The sequence below is a fragment of the Eumetopias jubatus genome, unplaced genomic scaffold (assembly GCF_037043125.1).
Source record: "Eumetopias jubatus isolate StellerSeaLion01/CBP00866 unplaced genomic scaffold, mEumJub1_p1.0 scaffold_17, whole genome shotgun sequence".
NCBI classification, from domain to species: domain Eukaryota; kingdom Metazoa; phylum Chordata; class Mammalia; order Carnivora; family Otariidae; genus Eumetopias; species Eumetopias jubatus.
This window is the reverse complement of record NW_028274823.1, coordinates 54,523,918-54,540,544: the sequence shown is the minus strand read 5'-3', so window position 1 is coordinate 54,540,544 and position 16,627 is coordinate 54,523,918. Positions and strand designations below refer to the sequence as shown.

The 16,627-nt window shown below is 54.5% G+C and overlaps 1 protein-coding gene across 10 annotated transcripts in view; it reads right to left on the bottom strand.

The window, feature by feature from the left end:
• The window catches only part of CAMK2G (calcium/calmodulin dependent protein kinase II gamma), a 55,597-nt gene extending 39,190 nt beyond the window's left edge, over positions 1–16,407 (bottom strand). For 6 of the 10 annotated variants that reach the window (XM_028109475.2, XM_028109480.2, XM_028109490.2 and 3 more), the window contains exons 1-3: positions 16,239–16,407; positions 14,786–14,880; positions 3,758–3,817 (exon numbers count right to left, since the gene is read on the bottom strand). In XM_028109475.2, coding sequence (XP_027965276.1) covers positions 3,758–3,817; positions 14,786–14,880; positions 16,239–16,303 — 220 coding nt within the window. In that variant the 5' untranslated portion in view covers positions 16,304–16,407. Of the gene's footprint in view, positions 1–3,757; positions 3,818–5,907; positions 7,073–14,785; positions 14,881–16,238 lie in introns of those variants that run through there. The other 4 variants (XM_028109478.2, XM_028109481.2, XM_028109488.2 and 1 more) reach the window with 2 other exon arrangements.
• Positions 16,408–16,627: the final 220 nt, after the last annotated feature.

Genomic DNA, 16,627 nt, shown 5'->3' with positions numbered 1-16,627 from the left:
CGAACTGAGCCGGGGCTGAGGATTTAGGGAAGGTCACTTCTGGGAGCTGGAGACCCTCTTTTCGTGGCCTCCATTCTTTCCAAGCCGAGGCCTCCTTTGCCCGCTGAACCCTCTCACAACTCCACGAAGAGGCTAATTCTGCTAGCGGTCGCAGCTCCAGACCAGCAAATCCCACACGCAAACCTGGACGACACAATAGCAAAGCTACACACCTTGCTCCCCCACACACGGCCCACAGACTGGCAGTGTGAGCCTCCCCTGGAGACCACACTCCCAAGGAAGCTCAGGTACACCCCAGACCTTCTGAATCAGACCCTGAGTTTCACACGATCCCTCGGTGATTCCTGAGCACATAAAAGTTTCAGTAGTGCTGCTCTAAACCATCACGCCAGACTGTGATTGAACCTGCTGGGGCAGCTCAGCACGAAGGAAGACAGAGTCTATTCATTAGAGGAATTTAGAGCAGGGAGCAAGCAGATCACAGGTAGAACACGCTCCATTCAGCCTGCAGACTGGATGACTACTGGCCCCTCCTCTTCACTCCACACCTCTGGCCACTCTCCCAAAGCTGTTTCAGGTTCTGCAGAATGCCTCATAACCAACAGGCTTTTTTTTTTTTTTCATCAATAAACTTTATTTTTTTGAGTTTAGGGTTCATAGCAAAACTGAGTAGGAAGTCCAGAAAGCATCCACACACCACCTGCCCCCACACGCATGGCCTCACCTACCATCAGCATCCCCTACCAGCCCGGCACACTTGTTACAATCGATGAACCTACACTGACACATCGCTGTCTCCCAGACCCCACACTTTACATGAGCATTCGCTCTTCCAGCAGGCTTTTTAACTCCTGGAATAGAATATCTGTTAGGGAAGAAAACTGGGGATGCCTGGCTCCTTGCACCAAAAATCCTTCTGAGTTCAAGTACAGCAGCCAGAGGGGGACCATGTACTCTCTGTTCTCAGCTTCCTCAACTCTGCGCCACTCTTGGGCTGGTCCACTTGTATCCCCACGGGACGGAGTTAAAGAGGCTGGAGTGAAAGGGGCCACAACTCTGAAGGACAGGGCAGCGAAGAGAGGGGAAGAATAGTGAATTAGGGCACAAAACGGCCTCCTCTCTGCCACAAGCCAGATCAGGATCCATGGCAACCTCAGCCTCCTGGATCTACCGCCCCACCACGTCTCCAGGAGCCTGGTTCCCACCGGAAGCCAGAGAGCCCGGCCAGCCAGCTCTCCCAGGACACAGTCCTGACTCACCCTTCCCTCTCGCTGCTCTTGATCCCAGAATAAGGCCCCAGACCAACATCCCTCAAGATCTGGGAGCAGTTGTGAAATGAAGCACAGTTCTAGGCAATCAGATGCTGATGAAGTGAGTGTGCCTGGCCTGGCCTGGCTTGGATCTCACGGGGCCCCTAACAGGGCAGACGACTCGCGTAGGCAGTCCCCCAACTGCTAGGACCCCAGGTCAAGCTGGGGGCAGGTGATTAAAAAGGAAAGAGCTACCAAACCGAGTAGGTCAAAAAGTCAAAAGTATATTGGGCGCCTGGGTGGCTCAGTTGGTTAAGCGACTGCCTTCGGCTCAGGTCATGATCCTGGAGTCCCGGGATCGAGTCCCGCATCGGGCTCCCTGCTCAGCGGGGAGTCTGCTTCTCCCTCTGACCCTCTTCCCTCTCGTGCTGTCTCTCATTCTCTCTCTCTCAAATAAATAAATAAAATCTTAAAAAAAAAAAGTCAAAAGTATATATTTAATTTCTAGAAAGGCATAAAAAGAAGGGTATGACTGTTTTCAGCTAGAATCCCATTTCTGTCCTTCCTGGTCATTTCTCAACTGTCTTCATCTACCCCAACCCTTCCAGGGTTGATCAAGTCTGTGCTACAGATGATGCAGATGTGGTTCTGCCTCCTGCATTGCCCACCCCACCTTTTATGCTCCTCCTGGCATGAGAACAACTCTACGAGCTGGTCACGAGTAGCATAAGGGAAAGAAGTTGCTGTCCTCAGATCCTGAGACCTGGGGCTGGAACACTAAAATGCTCCCGTGCTTGTGGATGACTCTAGTTACCCACATGCTTTTTCTTTCTGTTCTGGAACTTCTAGGTTAGAGGTCATAAGCTCAAAAGCCTCCAGGGACCAGGTAGGCAGTGCAAACATAAGGTAACAAAGGAGATGGCAAAGGACGGTTGGCCAGGAGACTTTGGGGGGCAGCCACTGCCCAGCCCTAGCTGATTCTGGCCGCATATAGATGTGGCCTCAGCAGAGCCCCGATGTCTGATTCGCGAAACTGGGAAACAGAATTTTTTTTCCCCAAAATGCAAAATCTCGTTTTTAAATACTGGCAAATAATAAAATATTTTTAGACCACTGAGCTGGCCAAACAAAACATGCCCGAATTTGCAACTGCTGCTCGGCGCTCCTCTCATTGTCTCTCCTACCCAAGGTGACACGTTGGTCCCCACTGTGCTGTTTGCCGGTGAGCGTCTGACTTCGGAGCTCACGCAGGGAGCTCCAGGAGTTCTAAGCCCGGGACCCGTCAGCTGAGAGGTGCTGGCTCGGTGGGACACACCGCACCGGCAGAGCTGAGCATCGGCTATGCCAATCCGCTCCGGGTGTAATCCAAGCTGCCGACTGCGATCTGTAAAGCCCTGCATGGCTGGAGTTCTGGTTAGCTCAGAGCTACTTCTCTCCCCTTGGACTGGAGGACGACCTCAGCTCTCCCACGTTAAGAGCTCACGTTAAGCTTTCCAGCCTAAGGTCTGGCAGACCAGAGGCTGGGTAGCTCCGGAAGAAGCATCAGGCTTCAGCAAGTCACCTCCCAGCCCTGGCCGCCAACAGAGCAGAGCGGGCGGCCTCCAGGGCACTGTGGGAGCCCCGATATTTAGGCCATGCCTGAGGAGCAAAGAACACGTGTTGTTCTTTGTGATGACTCAGGGCTTTCAGGGAAAAACCTAGGAGATGCTCCCTGCTCTGCCTCAAGTCAAGACTGGGGTTTCTGCTCAGACACTGCAGCCAGCCCGGTTTCTATCCCCTCTGTGAGAAGCACCAAATCAGGGCCAACGCTTCTGGCAAAGACTATTTCAGCTGAACAATGTAAAACTGAGCTGGAGTGGGTTGTGGCAGGCAAACCTCCTCAGGCTTTAGAACAACCAACAATGTGCTCTTGTCCCCCAAGTCAGGGTGGGAGCAGGGAGAAATCCTCTCAATTTTTTCTCCTTCCCCATGAGAGTGGCTCCTGCCTTCCCTTCTCCAGAGAAGCCAGGCGGGTGGGCAGCTTGCTTTCCTAGCTCTGGGGAATACAAACGGGAGCACCATGGAAACCCCCAGAGTACACACGACACCGTAACAGGAACAAAACTCTTTCAAGTCCAGAAACAAAATCCGGACCCTTTTATGATGGCTGTGGAAGGCCCCTGGTGAGGGATGCTGGCAGGCTACTAGCCCGGAGTCTCACACGCTGCGGGACCTGGACCTCAGCCCAAAGACGGAAGGAGAAGGGGAAGAAAGGGGGTCCGAAACCTGTTCTAGTACCTCCTATCCTGGCCCTGAAATGGGGATGGAGACCCTCAGGTCTCTAGAGCAGAAGGCCCCAGCATTCTGAGCAAGACACAACTGCTATCCCACTTGGACCAAAAAAAAAAAAAAATTACACCAGGCAAAGGTCCAGGGACAGAACTGGTTTCAGACACAAAAGCAGTGGATCTCTGTTCTCCCTACCTTCTACCAGATGCCCAAGAATTACCCCGAGCGAAGGTGCTTACCAATGTTTGGATGTTTCAAAAGTCGGCATATCCGGGCCTCACGTTCTAGTTTCTGGTGATCTAAAAGCAGAAGAGAGAAAACAAAAACCATCAGCCATCCGTTCTATTTGTGGCCACCTGGCTATTCATAGTCCTTCAATGATTAGGTACCAACTATGCACTTTTTACTAATTTGCTGAATTAATGCAGCAAGTCACGGCAATCCTAGAGGCAGGTATTATGACTTTTTTCAAATGAGGAAATGCCCTAGGAAGTCTCTCAAGTCAGTGAGGCAGAGTCAGGACTTGAATCCAGGTCTTCGACTACAACTCTCGTACCCTTTTCGCTACAGCAGGGATTTCACTGGGCCAGGGCGTCCAGAATCTCTTCCTTGATAGAGATACTACCAATAACTAAGTTTTATTGAACACCCACTATAGAACCAGGCACCGTGCTAGGAATTTTGCAAATATTCTCTGATTTAGTCTTCACAGTATCCCTGAAACATAATGATGCTGACAACCAAGATGATGATGAAGATGATAATGATCTGACAAAATGATAAGCAGAGCTAACATTCCTCGAGAGCTTACTTCTACACCAGGTACAAACATCTTTTAATTTATTCTCATAACCACTCTATGAGGCTGGCACTATTATGATGCCCACTTTGCAGTAATCCTGCTTCTTCCCAGGATCCTCCTGGCCACAGCCCACTGTGAATGCTCACCTCTTGGCACTCAGGCACTGGGGTTACTCGGTTTTGGTGAAAGGACCCAAATCCAGGAGTCCCCAGGTACAAGCAAGCTGCATTGGTCAGTTCCTTCCACAGGAAGGCAGAGCTCCAGGAAGTAGAAAGAGAGGATGCTACCACTCAAAGCAAGGCGGATTAGCAGCCCTCCCCCCTCTACCTGCTGCAACAGTCCCCTCCTTCACAAAGTCTCCCCTGTTCCTCCTGGCAGATGTGACTTCTTTTCTCTCTGAGCATACCCCCATCTTCCGCTGCACTTCTTAGAATTTTCACATCGTACATTATGTCCAGTATCTTCTGGTCCCAAGCTCTTCAAAGGGTGGGACCTCTCTGAGTGACGCTTCCTATCCTAGAGTTCCTGCCTTGACAGGGGCTTCGTATCGGTTTATCAATAACACCAATGGTAGTAACAACCATTATTTACTGAGGACTCACTATATGCCAGGCAGAGGCATGGGTTATCTTCCTTCACCCTCACCGAGACCCTGTGAAGTAAAGGATCTGATGAACTCCATTACATGATAAATGAGGAAACTGAGGCTTGAAAAGTTGAAGTAACCCTCCCCAAGGTCCCAGGCAGTGGAGGCAGGCAGTCTGAGCCTAGAGCCCTTTCTCCATCACTATGCAATGATGACAGGATAAAGTGAGGACAGCTAGTAAAGACTCCGGGCTTTGGGAGGCATTCCTCCAGGTCTGGGCAGGTGCCTTCACATCCACACCTGCCAAGCAATTCCTGCCTCCCTTGGTAGGGGCTTCTGTCCACCCCACCTCCAGCCCAACAGCAAGAGCCTCTGTAGAGCTCCCTATGACCCCCACAACCATCCTACCAGGGAGGTGCTATCACTGTCACCTTTTCACAGATAATGAAACTGAAGCCCAGAGAAGTTAAATAACTCGCCCGAGATCCTGCAGCAGGAAAGGGAAAGAACTGGGATTCCAACCCAGGCCTGCCAAAATAATGTAGTCTGAGATAACACAGGGATTACAGACTAAAACGAATTCACATTTGTTGTTTCACCAATCACCCCCCATTTTGTCCTAAACTTTCCCTCTAGCAACAGCTCTGCTTTGTGCAAGAAGGAGGTGGGGACAGACAGAGATTAGTTCCTGCTACCCAGCTAATCCACCCCAGCTGCCCAAAGATCTGGGTCAGGTCCTCCTTTCCATCCTCAGTTTGGCATTAGCACTGACCAGGATGCAGCCAGAGAACCACAGGTGACTCCACAGTCCCACATCACCTGGGATCCATCGGTCCCAGGGACCTGCCCACCCTGGAGGTAGTTGAGGAAGTAGTGCTAGCTCTGCCCAGTGGCAGGGGGGCTTGCTTCTTCCAGATCTGGCCGGGAAGATGTCAGGGCTACCCCGCCTTCCTCCCAGCTCCTGGAACCAGCCCCAAAGATTCCGCCCTCTGACCACTCACCTCGCCGCCCTCTGACCCACAACCCTTGGGCTTGGCTGCCCAGGCAGAGGCAGGAGAACAGCATCTTGCAATGCAGAGGTGTCTGCTGAGGGGAAGGCCTGGAAGATTAATGCTTATCTCCTCCCTTAAGTCTCTTACTGGCTAATGGTTACAGTCCCACAAGAGTAACAGCACTAAAAATAAGGGTGCTCTGGCTTTACCAGTGACTCAGAACAGGGAGAGGAGAGACACAGATTCAGACTTCCAGCTCCTCAAAGGAGCTGCCCAGTGTCCAGAGGGTCCTTGTTAGCCACTTAATTCAACCCTGTCTCCAAGGAGCCGAGTCCCCATGTCTTCTCTGAATCCCAGGCTGCTCCTTAGTCTTCGTGCTGATCCTTAGTGTGTACTCCATCCATGAACACAACAGTTTTGGAGTCAGACAGCCCTGGGTTGAGTCCGAGCATGGCTATGGCAGGTGAGTTATTAAATCCATCTGCGCCTCATTCATTCATTCAAATACACTGTTCTGAAAGCTATGGCTACAGCAGTGAACAAAACAAGACAAAAATCCCTGCCTTCGTGGAGGTGATATTCTAGTGGGGCTGGGAGCGGGGGAGGGACAGACAAGAAGAAGGGGAATGGCACATGAAATGTCATGGCAAGTGCAAAATGTGGGAAAATAAAGCAGGGAAAAGGAACAGTATACATTTAAATAGGACGGTCATGGAAAAGCCTCAGCAAGGAAGTGACGTTTGATTGGGACCTGAAGGAGGTGACAAGAGGAGCCAGGCACATATCCTGGGGAAGTTTCCTCACTCTGAAAACGGAGGCAGGGCTCTCTGCGGATTAAATGCGGTAACTGGGTAAATGCTCAGTACAGTGCCTGGCACACGGGGAGAACCTGAGCCAAAGACATTGAGCGAGTCGGACCCAGAGTCCGGCTAGAGTCCACAGCACACCAGCAGAGCCCTCTGACTTGGCTCCGCCACAGCCCTCCTGAGGGGGAGGTATTCCCTCTGGGCTGGAAGTACCAAAGCTGCTGCTTTGGGTGGGGCCCGCCCTGGGGAAAGGAGAGCAACAGGGGCTTCTCAGAGAGAGGACAGCCTAGCCGTGCCACTGCCTGCGGGATCCCCCCTCTTCCTCGGCCTCACCCTTGGAGGCGGTGGCGTCCTGCCGTCCAGAAGCTCTGCTCAACGAGCCATGTGGTTTCTGCCTACCGTACTCTCCCTGCGTCCTTACGCCGGGCACCGCGGGCCACCGCCCCAGGCTCTCCGCTCTTGTCTCCTGCCCCTTTCCCCCACACACCTCCTGTCCTGGAGGCCCTTCGGGGACCGGGCCTGGTCCGGGGAAAAAAGCAGAGGGCTCCACCCCAGCAGCAGCAGTGGCATTTCAGGAACAAATATGGTTTGTGGAGTATCTTCCCCAACTGCAAGGGCTGTCCCGGCTAAAGCACAGCATCACAACCCCAAAAGGGGTGAAGCCACTGAACTGATTCAGTCCACAGGAGCAGCACGAGGGGCCTGCCTGGGCATCCTGAGGTGGTAACACAACAGCTGGTGCTTTTGTCCCAAAGATGGCCTTCTCCCTCGAGTCACCCCTCCTTCCACGGACCCCTGAGCTCGCTGTTCCGAGGCCTTCAGAGGCTGACCCTCTTCCCACCCACCTTTCAACTGGGCTATTCCCCGCCTCCTCACGTGGCCCAGCCCCCCCCTTCCTGTTTGACAACAGCCACTTCCCGCTTCTGCACAGGGCCACTTCCTGCCTGCCTGTGTACTACTGCCATGGACAGACCCACCCTGGCCAACCTTCAGCCCAGCTCCAACCACATCTCTCTGCAAGGTTTTCCCCCTCAGTAGCAGAGGTAGCAACAGGAGCAGAAAGCAGAAGTGGCCGTTATCAGGGACCTGCCTGGGCCTTCCCCGACAGCCCACCCAGTGTAGAGCCAGGCCCGAGAAACAAGCATCCGTGGAGGCCTTGCCTCTCCTGCCTGTGGCCCAAGCACTTCAAGCCTTGGTCCAGGCCAAGTACCCATCACAGGAAGAGTGGCAAGGAGTGACCAGAGAGTCAGTGCCAAGGGAGGCAGAAAAGAGGAAGCAATGAGGAGACAGCATGTAGCAAAGGGGAGGCAGGGTTCTAGAACCACCTCTCCCCTCAATCCAAACGAGAAGCCTACTCCAAATGCACTTGCCTTCCCCCCCACAGGACCAGGGGCCAGGGAAGGCTGGCCCCTGGTCCTCCATGGCCTTGTAGGGACATGACTGATTTAGCGACATTTCCCTAAAACCACAAATGCCAGTGCTAGCTTCACATAAGACTACTTGCCACCTAAATACACCACCCTCTGTGATGGGAAAGAACACACAGGGCCCTACTCCGGCTATGAGGACCCTCCCCAAGTTCCAATCCCGATGACACCTTGGACTTTCCAAAGAGTATTTCAAGGGTCTGTGCCTGTGATCCTGACATGAATGATGAGAAGATGCCTACAGCTTCCTACAGCCCAATTTCAGATGCTCCAAGTGGAGCATCTCCTCTTGCTGCCCTCCTCGTCCTTCCCAAGTGGCAGAGGCCTCCGTCTGGCCCCCGGGGCCTCACTCCGAGGAGAAGGAACAAGGGTACCATAGGGATTTGGTGTCATAATCCACATTTCCAGCTGCTTATAAACAGCCCCTGGCCTTGGGCGCTGACTAGTGGGAATCCCAGGCCACAATCCCATTTACCTCATCGTGACACTGCGATGCCACAACCCTTCCTCTTTGAATCTCACTCCAAAGGTGCAAAGAGTCTCCAATTAAGAGCAAAGTCCATCCACCATGTCTGCGCAGGGGTCACGGCTTGGAATTCCTTCATGCTCACACACCCGGGACCAGCCGCGTGCTGTGAGTACAGTGGGATGGGGCCCGAAATGTCCTCACATCAACCCCCCAGGCTCTGTCCCTGAACCTGGCAACCTCCTTTTCTCTTCGGTCCTCACTCAAGCAGCTCTCACCAGGACCTGCTCACACAAAGCTCAAGCAGCTCACACAAAGACCCAGGTCCCACTGTGGCCTCTGTGTCCTAAGAGAAGCTTTAACTAAGGAGGGAGAGGAGAGAGGCACCAACAAGTGCCCCATAACCAAAGTCTCCCAAACCAGCTTAGATGGAGAAAATCCCCATGGGGTCACTTGCAAGCTCCAAGAAGGCAGGGCTCAGCCTCTGGACACTCTGGATTCTCTCCGGGCCAGAACCGGGTCAGCTGCTGAGTTCTCCATGCCCCCAGCAGGGATCTGGGTGCCTGCAGCCTTTGCCCACTGTTTTGGTGACATTTCCTTCATGGTAACCAGCCCCAAGTAAAACATCCCAGGAAGCAGCCCCTAAAAATAGCTCCTCCCAGGGCAGCAGCAAGCGGGGGGGAGGGGAAAGAGAGGGAGGAGAAAAGAGGGGAGCAGATGGGAAGCTGCTGCTGATAGGACCCAGGAAGTAGAGACGGTGCTGGGGGGGAGGGGGTGGCTGGAAATATCCCCACCACAGAGGGGTCTGTACCCAGAGAGCTGGTACAGATGAGAGCGAGGCCCCAGCCAGCAAACCAGAGGGATTTGCTCCACCAGGCTTAGAGCTCTGGGCCTAGATGGAGGTGTGGATATCAGCACGTATCACAGGAACAAAATGCCCAGAATCTATGTTTTCAAGGGAGGAGCCACGGGGTAGGTGAAGACCATACTGCTTGAGGATGCTGGGGTCTGAGCACTGGCAAAATCACTGGCATACCTACAGCTCAAAAATAAACCAACCAACCTTTTGTGCCTTGGTTTCCCCACTGGCCCTGGGACAGATCTTTCTGACCATGGGCAGATGACAAAAGGCTTCTGCCAAGAGGCACTCAAGAGGTGCAAAGTGCCCATCCCTTCCTGTCATCACCCTTTTGGCACCCATGGGATCAGGCCCCTGTTGGCCTGCCAAGGCTGTCCAGAGAGCAAGCACAGAGCTGGGGGCAGGAGCCTGTCATACCCACTCTTCCCCTTGCCTGTCTCTAGCCTCAGCAGAGAGAGGGGTCAGCCATTCACCTGTACGGTTTCAGCATAGCCCTGACGCTTGGAGCACAGCTTCTGACAAGAGACCAGGGCAAGCAGCAGGGAGAGAGCAAGGATGGGGCCACCTTCCAACCTCCATCCCCACCCCATGAGGCCAGAACCCAAAGTCATTCTGGGAAGGTGGGTGGGATGGCAGGGTGACGGGCCAGTGTTGTACGAATTAAGTCACATAGCTCACAGCTTGACTGTATGACAAGATCGGCCCAGCAAAAGCCTTTGGCAGAGAAGGGACCTCCAGGCTGCTTTCTCATCTACTTAGGGGAACAAGTCAGTGGAAGCTCAGTCATTTATATACAGGATGCCCATTTCTCTGTCAACAGAAACTGACTGGCCTATTATCCTCAGGAGGAAAGCACAGTTTTGTATACAACCTCCTTAAATGCCTCCTCAAGCAGCAGAGGCCCAGCGTTCCAGCGCTGCATAGATCGCTCTTCCTCCCCCCGCCCCATGTCCCCCCCACCCCCAGCCCTGCACTGCTGCTTCACCCTCCCCTCCCTGCCTCCCCTCGCTTCACCCAGATCCTTAACAGGAAAGTCTTACTTGGAGATACCACAGGGGACACAAATGTCATGGGGGCTACTCAGGCCAACACTAAGGGGGTGGGGACTTACAGCTGGCACCACCCAGGGGGATCTGATTTCAGTCCCCAGGGCCAGCTGGACCCAGAAAGGGACAGCCTTTGCCCTTCTGGTGGCCAACATGCCACAACCTCAGGCACTCAGCTCCACCACAGCCTTGGACACAGGCTGACGCCCCAGTCTGGGGGCTCAGAAGGAGGCCCCTAATCACAGAAAAGCCCATGGGTACAGATGGCCACATACCAGCAGAGATGCCACCTGGAGAAGGCTGGGCCAAGGTTTGTCTGGGAAATCTCAGAGAACATGACAAGAGTTACCGCTGGTGCGTTTGCTGATTTTAGATGGCGTTTCTTAAACCGTGGCTGGGGGACCACCTGCATGAAATTCACTAGGGCCCATAAATTCACTATACTTGTTTAAAGTATAGATTCTGGGGCCCAATGCCAGACCTCCTGTGGATAAAGCCCAGGAATCTGTGTTTTTTAACCAGTACTCAGGTGATCCATATGCACACTAAAATTGAAAATCACTGCTGAGAGGAAGTCCCAACATTGCCCTATAAGGCCATTACTGACAGGGAAGAAAGAATCATAAGCTACACTGTGTTCCTACATCTCCCACCTGCTATATATGCCCCAAGCACAGGTCTTTAACCTCATGTGTCCTCTCCAACAGCCATGTCAGGCCTGCAGCCTGGCTCTGGATCAGAAAGGGGGAACCCAAGCCAGCACCAGGGTACGAGGGTTCCTACAAGTCGGCCCTGAGTTTTCTGAGAGCCAAAGCCAAGAAACGACCATGACTGGTTATGTAGTCCTCTGAATCCATTCATTCGACATGTATAGGCTAGGTATATGTCAGGCACTTTGCTGGGGCCTGCCCACACAGAGGTAAAGAAATAGATATGGTCCCTACCCTTTACCTCCCAGGTCCTCAGGAAGAAGAAAGCTTTTGCTTACATTTAGCCTCAATAGAAACTTCTTCACATAGGGTACACAGATTAATAAATAAATAGCAAGCGCTGTAACAGATTTGAAAATATTGTTTCTGGTAGCATCTCTTAGTAAGGCCAAGTGTCCATGTAGTAAAAGCAACTGGAGTCCAGATAAATGGTCCAAATACAAAGGTTCCTTATGAGGCCAACTGTTCCAAGGATAAATCCTAAACTACGGAAGAATAAAGGACCATTTGCCCTTCAACTATAGCAATATGGGGAAACGCTTTGGATGTAAGCAAGAGAGCAGGATATAAAATGTTATGCTCCACGAGGTGAAAATCTATATGCATATGAATAAAGATAAGAAGGGAATCTGAAGATTTAAAAATAAAAAAAGACATAAGGGCTCAGGCTCCTTGGGGGGGGTGCTCTTAAATCTTAAAATAACGACTTATCATTGCCATCACCTGGCCCACTAGCTCCTGCATCCAAGCCTATTTTAAATGCCTCCTTCAGCCTAGTGGAGAGCTAAGCTTGGAACCACGGGCTCCCTTAAGAGCCCCAACTCCACACCTATCACTGTTCCAAGCAGAGGGAGTGACGTTATATGACTTTCAGTGACTTTATGTAGACAGGCCTGCAGACAAAGACGGTGCTCAATGCACAGCCACACAAACTCCCTACCTTGTAACACAGCAACAAACGTGGGCCTCTGAGGCCACAATGACAAGAAACAACGGAGTAAAAGGATTCCCACCCAGATCCAATCCCCCCGTAAGACCAGGTGATCTCTCCCCACGCCTCCTGAGCACTTCACTGCAGATGCCCAGGAGAAGCAGCTTGATACCCTTTTCTTTCCTTTTGATTCGCAGCACGGAAAATCACAAACAAGAAAGAACACAGGCAGAGAGACTCAGCAAACAGGGCAAGCCCCTTCAGACCCTCATGGATGACCCTGGTGGGCCCACCACATTCCTGGACACAGAAATCCAACACCTGCGGAGCCCTAGACAGACAGACAGCGAAGAGTGAAACCCAGCCCCAGCTGCTGCACCTTTATAAAATATACAGCGTAAACCGAGAGGCTGCAGGGTAGCCACGGGCCTTCACTCCCTAACCCCAAGGGCACCAGCCTAGTGGGCACCCTGGCCCAACTCTCCAGGAGCTCACATCCTCTGTGCCCAAACCTACAGCACAGCCCCCAGCTTGGTCCCTCCATCTCCAAGACAACACCCTCCCACTCTCCCACCTCCGAACCATACTGGCACTGACAGATTCCTGACCCCTCTTGTTGGCATCTGTGCCCGTCAGCCAGGACCAAGCCTCTGTCCCTAAGTTAACCTGGTACGCAAGCCACACAACAGAGCCCCAGTCTTGGCATAACCATCTCGAAAGAGGGGGAGTTGATGTCTGAAACATATGATCTTACACAAGAATCCTTTCCTTAAGGGACAAAAAAAAAAAAAAAAAAAAAAATCGAAGAGAAATCAAACCTCATCCAATTTGGGCAGGGAAAGAAAGATGTCAGTTGGAAAAGACAAGGCCGGGTTTAAAGGAGGTGAGGAAGGGAATGGGACATGATGACACAGGCCAGGGAAGTTCAGGTGGGTACGGAAGGAGAAGAGAATGACAGCCGAAGGCAGGCAGCTCCACAAAGTCACCAAGACAGCAATCCTCACATCTCAGAGTGTGGCTCCCAGCGTCCCTCCCTCCCTCACCCCTGGGTCAGAGGACACTGGTGAGATGAGGAGCACGAAGCATTGCATCATTAACTGGAGACACCAGACACCAGCCCCATTTCTGATGCACCAGGGCTCTGCTGTGTGGGCACAGGGAGGTATCCACTCTTGAGCTGCCGTCCCTGCCTGCACCCTGCACCCTTGGCCACAGGATGTCTGCCAAAGAGCCCAGCCCACTGTGTCATCCCCCTACCCCAGGGGAGGAGGGCATCTGACTGCCCACATATCTCTATGGCAACCGTCGCCTCCGACTCAAGGTACCCAGAGAGAAAGAAAACAAACAAATAAGTCAACTTTATAGCCAACGTAGAGGAACAGCAAAAGATGGAGGCTGGGAGGGAGACAGAAAGACAAGCCCTGTTTGTGGGGATGAAGAGAAACCCTCCCAGCCAGGAGGCAGACACAGCCTTGCTAAATAGGTCCCAGAACAACTGGACACATGACAGGAGCCCACTGTCATCTCCGTGGAATTTAATAGCTTCTCTGATGCTCAGGGACATCAACTACAGCTCTCACCCCAGCGTCGCCTGGTTCACTACTAGCCACAGCCCTCACCTTCCCCAGGGCATCGGTCCTGGCTCCTAATCCATGTGTGGGCATCCTATTGCCCCAGACTAACTCCTTTCTCTGGGTCTAAAAACCTTTGTCCCCTGCTGCACCCCACAGCCCTCAATGATGACCCATCCACATACCTCTGTACTCACCGGACCTGTTCACAGAGCACTGCACACACTGCTGGGTCTATACCTATCAGAGGAGGTGAGTCTGGCAAGCACCCAATACAAGGTTCAGGGAGTGTAGGTTCGAGGTGTGAAAGACAAAGACAGGGCCTCACCCTCCTGGCCTCAGATACTTGGGAGGACCTCACAAATAAGGCTCCAAGGCCTGGGCCTTCACAATCCTCGGACGTGGAGGCAATGCTGCTCCTACCCAGACCAGGCCACTGAGATTTCCAGACCATGAGGCATCACCCTCCACCCAGGACAGGCTGCATCTGCTGCTGCACCACCAACTTTGTAATTTGATCAAAAAAGCAATCAAGTTCATCTGGTAGGATCTGTTCCCGAGAAGCCCTCGCCAGCAGCAGCCTCCCCTGATGTTTACAGATTCCCTTCCCTTGGGAGTCTGTTCTGCCGCCTGGTGGGCAGGGGGAGGCTGGATTTGTCAGAGCTGTTCACTTACTGCATTTCCATCCTAAGTCACCACAGGGGCAGGGACCAGGACAGGCCTGGATCGGCTGCCCACTGCCCGCAACACAGAGACTCCAAATTAAGAGCTCTCCGTTCCATGCCCCCATCACTCCCCATGTCGCCTCCCTTAAAAACCAAACTCCCTTGAGCCTTCAGGTACCACTCCTCCCTGTAGTTACCTACATGTCTTACATCTTTTTCATTCTTTTCTACCTGAGCACTTCTGGTTCCCCATGCAACTCCTTGCCTGGCTTCCAAGTCAACCAACCCTGAAATTCCAATTCTTCTGCAGGGGCTAAAATACACAACTCCCAATTCCTGGAGCATCTTCAGAAGCTATAGCCCTTGGAGGCAGCCTAGGGAGAGGCCAAGATGGGGGAACACTCACCCCGGGCAGATAACTTCTTGGTGTTGATGATTTTTGCTGCGTACTCTTGCGTGGAGGTTTTCTTCACACACCTGCGGACCACAGAGAAAGCACCCCTGGAGGGAGAAGGGGGAAAGAACTGGGACACGGAGCAGAGCAGAGTGACACAGACACGCTTTCAGGTCTGAGAACAGCGATGCTCCCGTCACCAGCCCTTTAGTCAAAATCATACACACCAGCGAAGTGACCATCACCTTCTAACCTGGGGCAGAAGGATGTGGCCACTGCACGACACTGAATGGATGTGGGTGGAGGACCACCCCATCCCACCCCCCACATCTACTTCGCTGGACAAAGCAACAGCCCCAACCTCAGGCTGTACATCAGGAGCTGGTGGGCAATGCTTAAAACACACACCTGCTGCATCTCCCGGACAGCCCCGCAGTACCGGCCAAGAGAACGAGGAGAAGGGACAGAGACCCTGCCCTTCTCTCAGCGGGAATAGTTGAGGGTAGGAGAAGGAGAGATTAGGAAGAGGGTATGACTCGGAGAAGGAGATCTCACTCAATCATGGGGGTAGGTGAGGAAAGTGAGGCTCAAACCCCCCACAACCGGCTTCATCCCACTGCATCCCTGGCTCAACTGACAGCAGGGAAAGAGAGGATCCAGTTGTAGGTCTCAGACATCAACAGCTCCCCTACCCCATGATTTTTTCCACTACTTTCCCCCCAAATGGGAGCTCGCACTCTCTAGCTCTGGAAACGTCTAGGGGGGCGGGCAGGGCGGGGGCTGCAGTGGCCGGGCTCGGCGCCGCGGGTGGGGGTGGGGGGGCCGGGGCTGCTGCAGCGGCCAGCTCAGTGCAGAGGGGAGGGGGATGCTGCGGCTGCGGCGCGCGGCTCCCGGGACCACTGCAGGGATAGGGGGAGGGGACAAGGGGGTGCTGCAGCACTGCCCAGCAGCGGGGCTGGGATCCTGAAAGCATCAGTAGCGGGGGGCGGGGCCGGGCACCAAACATCCCCCCACACTCGGGCACCGCAGCGGGGTTGGAGCTGCAGGGCCGGGGAGGGTCCAGAGTGCCAGGAGCGTGGGACATGGGACAGGGTGCTGAGTGAGCTCCCAAGCAGGGTGAGGAGGGGGCGCGGCGAGCAAGCGGGGTCAGAATGGGGGGCGCCTGAAGGGTGAGGGAGGGGCGGGGCTGGAGGGCGCCCAGGAGCGGTCCGGGGGCTGCAGTCCCCGCGGCAGCGCGGTGTGCAGCAGCCCGGGCAGCTGCTGCAGGGCGCGGAGGGGGCTGCGGGGCACGGAGCTGGGGGTGAGGGGGCCCCGGAGGCGGCGGGCGGGAAAGGCTGGGGGTGGGGCGGGCCGAGGGGGCGCTGCAGCGGCCGGTGCAGGGCCGGGGGGCGGGGCGAGGAGCCGCATAGCGCCCGGGCGGCAGGGACAGGGTGGGGGGCCGCGGCGGGAGGCGGGCGGGTCGTACTTGCCGAGCTCCTCGAAGAGCTGATAGTCGTCGGTGAAGCGGGTGCAGGTGGCTGTGGTGGCCATGCTGGCGGGCGGGCGGACGCGGCGGTGCAGCCCGCGCCGACGTCGGTGCACAGTCACCGCCGCCCGGCCGAGGGAGCAAGAGGAGGAGACGGGGCTGAGCCCGGCAGCACCGCGAGACTTTACCGGGGAGAGCGAGGGAGGGAGGGACACCCCCGCGCCCGCCCGCCTGCCCCGCCCCCAGCCCCGCCGGCCCCCCGCCCGGCCCCCGGACCGCCCCCGGGGAGGGGCCTTCTGCCGTCGGCTCCGCCCCGCCCCGGGAGCCGCCCGGGCTGCGCCGCGCGCTCGGGGTAGCAGGGGGCGGGGGTGGGGTCCCAGCCCCGGGCC